General features: G+C 39.3%; 1 protein-coding gene across 1 annotated transcript; it reads right to left on the bottom strand.

The window, feature by feature from the left end:
* Positions 1–1,675: 1,675 nt before the first annotated feature.
* LOC117518240 (small integral membrane protein 24-like) lies at positions 1,676–5,962 on the bottom strand. The gene is made up of 4 exons (XM_034179329.1): positions 5,763–5,962; positions 3,889–4,000; positions 2,971–3,024; positions 1,676–1,956 (listed from the first exon to the last, which is right to left on the bottom strand). The coding sequence occupies exons 1-4, from the start codon at positions 5,827–5,829 to the stop codon at positions 1,893–1,895; spliced, it is 297 nt and encodes a 98-aa protein (XP_034035220.1). The 5' UTR covers positions 5,830–5,962; the 3' UTR covers positions 1,676–1,892.
* Between the last annotated feature and the right edge of the window lie 1,300 nt (positions 5,963–7,262).

Raw genomic sequence — 7,262 nt, 5'->3', positions numbered from 1 at the left:
ACAGTAATAGAGGTCCGTCTGTCAGGCAGCAGCATCGTCCATGTGGGAAATAAAAGATTAATACACAGTCAATCTTCTCAGGCTAACAATTCAGTGATCAGCAGGACAGGCTCAGAAAACAAAAGGAGTCAGCATGGGTCAGCCACAGGAGGTAAAACACAAGAGATCAACATAAGACTGGTAAGACAACGGTTCTGGTGCTGGCATGGTGAATGGGTCCATAGTGTGACTGCGTAAACACAGAAATTAGCATGTACATGAACAGCCCGAGTGCCCTTGAACAGGAAGTAACGCCAGAGAAACAAAGGACTAGAGTAACATAATAAAAGCAGCAGAGCAGTGATCAGGACAATGTGGTGTCGTGCCTGTTTCTTAATTTATGCATGATTTCTGCTTCATGACAGATTTAATATTTGTATATTTCAGCAACAAAGGGTTTTTTTGTTTAATCAATCAGCACTTGAGCTTCTGTTTTAATCTGCTGGCCTTTTGCTGGTTCTGGAACAGATCCCTCAAGTCCTTTTGACCTGTCTGGCCATTTGTACAAGTCGTTCTCTATGCTGAAGTGTTCAGTCTTGGTGGTGCGCCGTTAAGGAGCATCACCCACAGAGCCACCTGGACGGCAACCACCCAGGCAGACAACCGGCCCATCCCCACTTCGCCAAAGTAACCATCTACCTGCTGCAGCCAGGTGGGGCATGGGCATGTCCTTGGTCAGGTGAGGCATGGGCGTGTCCTTGGTCAGGTGAGGCATGGGCGTGTCCTTGGTCAGGTGAGGCATGGGCGTGTCCTTGACCTTCTGTAGCTGCTGGAGTCCTCAATAGTAATGTTTGTTTTCGAGTTCCATGTGACATCTCACTGAATTCTTTTTTCGCAAGTTAGAAACACAGACATCAACATGATCATGACGTCAGAGTAGAGATCTGTAAATGTGTGAAGAGAAAATCTATAAAACAGCAAGAGTGCTCTGAGAGCACAATGTCCCACTTTCAAATGCTGCTGAGGTGCAAGTGCTTGCTACATTCTGAGAACATTTCAAGGACTTGAACCAAGTTTACTGAAATTCCTCCTAAAAATGTGAGATGAGTTGATGTTAGAATGCAGAAACCAACTCATGAAACTGACAGTGTGGACGTTTGTTTATCAAGAGCCATAATTCTGATAAAATGAGCCCAACTGGATCAATATGAAAATATGCGTATTACCAACCTGTAACAAGGACTTGTACCAAGTTACGTGAAATTCCTACTAAAAATGTAAGCGGAGTTAATTCCAGAACACTGATACCTTTTTGGGGTGGGTGGACGGACAGAAATCACGACATAATCCCCCTTCGGGCCTTTGACCAGCAGGGGACTGGCACAAATGCCCCGCATCCTCCATGTGTGGGAGGGGCTTAATTTATCTCCTTATTACACATGTTCAGTCATTGGTGATTCATTAATTAGTCAGCATGATGTAAAAACACAAAGGTCACATTTCCTCAGACAACTTCACAGCTCATTAAAAACAAATATCAAAACAGATATTCTGCTGTGGAGCAACACTTAATATCACTAAACCGGAACATTTAATTTAATTAGACATCCATCCATTTTCTCTACCTACTTACTCCAATTACGCTCAGTTAGACAGTTCGAAATTCATTTAAATCACTCAAATGGCATTTTTGGTTTAATCAGACACTTATAAGAAAATGAATTTAATCTCACTTAACTGACATTTAGTATAATTAGACATTAAAAATCAGACTTAAATGAAGTGAAGATACAAGATGCTGTTAGTAGAAATTAGCTGCATTTGATGGTACAAACATTTAGGAAACTCATTTTAACAATTAACTAAAAAGTTAAGAGGAAGAACGGGCAGCCAATGGCGTCCGTGCAGCAGGGTCACATGGCCGTGGCTTTCTCCACAGAGCTGTCAATCACCGTGTTGTAGACGGAGTCTTTGCTCCTAAAGGACAAAACACCAACAACACGCGGGCTTTTACACACAACAAAAAGGTTTTTGTGTGTGTGTGTGTGTGTGTGTGTGTGTTTTTTCCTTAACATGAATTAAATTGCACTCTCTCACTCAGGTTTAAAACCATCACCATGCCAACAAATACTTAAAAATTGCTAGCCCCACCCACTTGTCTAGATAAATTTTTAACTTTACAAAGTTTTTGTGTGAGAGGCGCGTGCACTTGCTCAGCGCGCCGCTCTCGTTAGCTTGCCATTTTTTCTCTTTTGTTTGTTTTTCTTTCTTTATACTGTAATTTATTTTTGTGGTTACCACATTGTTATACTGTTCCTACTTTTATTTTCATGTTTTGCTACTTTCTGATTAAATTTTATGACTTTGTAATGCCGGAATTTGTTAATAAAATGAGTAAAAATAAATAAATAAATACACTAAGCTAGTGGCACTCGTGCCTTCGTGTGGTTTTAAAATGTCAATCACCACTAGAGGTGGGCGGATCAATCCGAATATCGGTACCAATGCTGGTATTGATACTGAACGATCCTTGTGTAAAAAGATCGATACTCAAGCTTTTTTTTCTCTCCCGCACACACTGACTGCTGCACACGCAGATTCATCAAAGTCTACTCTGTCTGTAAGAGCAGCGCTGCGTCACACAACACGGAGCAGCGCACCCTTGTATTGTGGTTTGTCAACCCTCTACTTCAGGAGATTTTGTTTTAAGTTGTGTTGTGATATTTTTTAAACAAAAATGTTGATTGTGATAATAAAGTATTTTGTTGTCATGTACGATGTTTGGCAAAATTCTATACTAGGTCTTTTGGATCCTTTGGATCTATGAAGCTTAAATATGAAAAAGTATCAGTATCGGTATTGATATCGCCGATACTGGGCCTGTATTTACTTGGTATCGGATCAATACCAAAATTCCCGGTATCTTCCACCTCTAATCACCACCTGAGTGGGAGGGTGAAACAGCGTGAACAGTAGGGGGCGCTGTCCTACCTGACCGCATTGTGCGAGATGTCCTCCATATCCATCACTGCCTCCTCTGAGGTTCTGCAGGCAGTTTAAAAAATCAGGGTCAGAACCAGAACCTGGGTTTGGATTCAGATAATGTTTTGTCATTTCAAAATAAAAGTTAGTGTGTTAAAGGATCAACGTTCCCGTTACATTAAAACGGATCTGCAATCAAAATTCCGAAGACACTGAAGTGACACATAATTTTTTTTTTTTTGAAAGATTCTGAAGACATAAACAAAAACAGTAAGATTTCTGAAAACCAGTCAACCAATTTTCACCCAATCAAAGTTTTGACTGTACTGAATCAGAACCACTTCAAGAGGACCAGAAATAAAACAACTGACAGTTATTTTCTTTCTGAGAATTCTAACATGTTCAGGAATTCTCTTATCCAGGACATAAACGGTGAAACCCGGTGAGTAACTGAAATAAAGCCGCCATGTTTGATGGCTCATAAGTGCAGTCTGGTCGCATGCTGCACCAAAATACACTACACCATGCAACCACCTTGGGTCCTGGATGGCAACCACCCAGCTAGACAACTGGTCCATCCCCACCGGTCCAAAGTAACCAGGTGAGGTGGGTGTGTCCTTGACCTACAGCCACTGGGGTTGGTCACAAGGCCAAAACGTGGAAGCTGATATTCCTTCACACGTCAGTGATCCTCCTCATCTTGGTCTCTCTTTGTAAATGATGGACACAAAGTTGTTCCAGGTTCACAGGACGAGTAAAATATGTCCTGGAGCCGTTCATGTCCTCTTTCAAAAACCACCACAAAACTTGATGTGGAAACATTTAACTTTCACTGATTTCTGTCTGTGATTCTATTCATCTTTGCTTCCTGCAGAAGATACCAGAATCCCAGATCAGACCCCCCAACCGGACCCCGAACCCGCTGACCTGGACCCAGCACACCAGGCCTTGTTCACCAGGAAGGCGATGAAGGTCAGGAAGAGGAAACCAACAACGGCGATGATGCCGGTGAGCCACTGAGGCAGTGCGCGTCCATCAGCTGGAAGTGAAACACACACACAAAATCACAGAGAGAGAGAGAGAGAGAGAGAGAGAGAGAGAGAGAACAGGGAAAAAAAAATCACAGAGAGAGAGAGAACCAAAAAAAAATAAAAAATCACACACACAAAATCACAGAGAGCACGAGAAGAGAAAAAAATCAGAGAGAGAGAATAGGAAAAAAAATCAGAGAACAAAAAAAAAATCACAGAGAACAAAAAAAAATCACAAACAAAATCATACAGAGAGAGAAGAGAAAAAAATCAGAGAGCAAAAAAATCACACACACAAAATCACAGAGAGCGAGAAGAGAACAAAATCAGAGAATAGGAAAAAAAATCAGAACAAAGAAAAATCACAGAGAGAGAACAAAAAAAATCACAAACAAAATCACAGAGAGAGAGAAGAGAGAAAATCAGAGAAAAGAAAAAAATCAGACACACAAAAATCACAGAGAAAAAAAATTACACAGAGAGAGAAAAATCACAGACACACACACAAAAACAAAATCACAGAGAGAGAGAAGAGAGAAAATCAGAGAAAAGAAAAAACAGACACAAAAATCACAGAGAAAAAAAATTACACAGAAAAATCACACACACACACAAAAACAAAATCACACACAAAATCACAGACAGACAGACACACACACACAAAACAAAATCACAGACACACACAAAAAAAATCACAGACAGACACACACACACACACAAAACAAAATCACACAGCCACACACACTAAAACAAAATCACAGAGAGAGAGAAGAGAGAAAATCAGAGAAAAGAAAAAACAGACACAAAAATCACAGAGAAAAAAAATTACACAGAAAAATCACACACACACACAAAAACAAAATCACACACAAAATCACAGACAGACAGACACACACACACAAAACAAAATCACAGACACACAAAAAAATCACAGACAGACACACACACACACACAAAACAAAATCACACAGCCACACACACTAAAACAAAATCACAGAGAGAGAGAAGAGAGAAAATCAGAGAAAAGAAAAAACAGACACAAAAATCACAGAGAAAAAAAATTACACAGAAAAATCACACACACACACAAAAACAAAATCACACACAAAATCACAGACAGACAGACACACACACACAAAACAAAATCACAGACACACAAAAAAATCACAGACAGACACACACACACACACAAAACAAAATCACAGACACACAAAAAAATCACAGACAGACACACACACACACACAAAACAAAATCACAGACACACAAAAAAATCACAGACAGACACACACACACACACAAAACAAAATCACACAGCCACACACACTAAAACAAAATCACAGAGAGACATACATACATTCATTCATCTTCAACCGCTTTTCCGGGTTCGGGTAAAAGCGGCTGAAGAATGAATGTATGAATTTACAAAATCACCGACACTGACAAAATCACACACACCCACAGACACACACATTGACGGAGGCGCACACACTCAGATTTGGTGCGCACACAAACTATGTAAAAACACCACAGGTCAAAACTGAATATCAAATCAAGTGTCGTTCAACACAAACAAAAACATGACGAACGAGAAAGAAAAAAAACTACGTGAACCATCGGCAACAATCTCAGCAGCTTTTCAGAAATACTTAAATGTATTTTCTGATTATTATTATTACCAGAGGGTTCGAGATATTTCTAAGATTTGTGGCTTCAGCTGTGAAGAAGAACGGAGTGGAAATTGTTAAACTGATGTTTGTAAAAACTTGTACCTGTTTGTGACGTCACGCCGCCGAAGGTCAACAATAAACAAGAAAACACGGCAGAAACTTTTCCCATGGCGAAAAAATTCAATAAACCAAGAATCGACTGAGTGGGATCAGGTTATTTCCTGGAGATCGGTTTAATCTTTAACTGAAGACACTTTGATGATCCTTGGTTCAAAGTCCAGCTCGTGCGGCGTCATTATGACGTCAAAGAACGCTCTTCCATCAATCACAGAAGAGCTCACAGCTGAAATAATACCGAAGTGGTTTGAATCATTTATTCTGTTGCGAACACTGCCGAAGATTTTCTTTAAACTTTTTTCTTGTTGTCTTAAAGAAACAAATATTTTCCCTTCTGATTTTTTTTATTATTATTTAATACACGAATGCAGTTAAAGTACATCATTTAACTAATCACACATCTTACAGAACTAATGTTCGCTTATTAAAAATACACACTCGAGGAATTAAAAACATCCACCAGGGGGCACCGCAGTGATGTCATCGTGGAAAATCAGATTTGTATCTTTAATAATAAATTTGTGTTGGTTCTTCAAACTGGAAAAAAAAAAAAAATCTGTTAATCCAGATTATAAAATCTGTGGTAATCAAGAAAGACTAGAGCACCATGCTCATAATTTCCAATTCCACAAATTTTTACCTTGGAAAAAATTTTCAAGGTCAAAGTCCTGTTAGAAGTGACTTTTCAGCAATACGGAGCAGATGTGGATCAAACTTAGTCTGTTCATTGAGAGTGACAGTTTGCACCTCATTGTCACCAATAAGAGTGATTGAGACACTTTTGTTTGAGATATAGTACAAAATGTACATCAAATGGGCTTGAAAATATTAAATTCAAATGTCCACAAAATCCACAATTCAGATCAGATCCAGATCAAACTTTGTCAGGTGATAGTGTCAGTCTGCACCTCACTTTCAAATACAAGAGTGATTGGGGCACGTTTGATTAAGATGTAATGTAAAATATACATTAAACTGGGTTTTCAATGTTAAATTTATATGGCCACAAAATCTGTACTCTGGATCAGATCCGGATCAAATTTTAACATCTGATGAAGAATACCATGCTACATAACGCTCTCAAATATGAAAGAAATTTGATCTTTGTTGACAGAGTTCTGATGTTTTTGATCATTCATTCAGTGTTAAAGATAGGCATGTTTCTGATTTTCCAAGATTTTTCCTGACTTTGCCCTTTGACCTTAATTTAATCAGTTCTTGCCTATCAGGATATGAATCTTCAGTAAAAAAGATTCATAATATATGAACAACTGTGGAGTCCAGATGGGCAAAAACATGACGTCCTCTTACTTTGTTGGTGGAGGTAATAAAACGTGTGATGGCGGTTACTGACCATGTTGCATAACGTGAGCCAATGACAAACACGTAGCGCCCTCATGCTGCTACAAACTGGTTGAGCAGTTTTACAGTGACAGGTTGGAGGTGGAACCTGAACCTGAAAGTTCTGATGGTGGGACAGGAACC

Source organism: Thalassophryne amazonica, chromosome 10 (assembly GCF_902500255.1).
Source record: "Thalassophryne amazonica chromosome 10, fThaAma1.1, whole genome shotgun sequence".
Classification (NCBI taxonomy): Eukaryota; Metazoa; Chordata; class Actinopteri; order Batrachoidiformes; family Batrachoididae; genus Thalassophryne; species Thalassophryne amazonica.
Note: the sequence above shows the minus strand (reverse complement) of the source record. Positions and strands in the feature narration are given on the sequence as shown.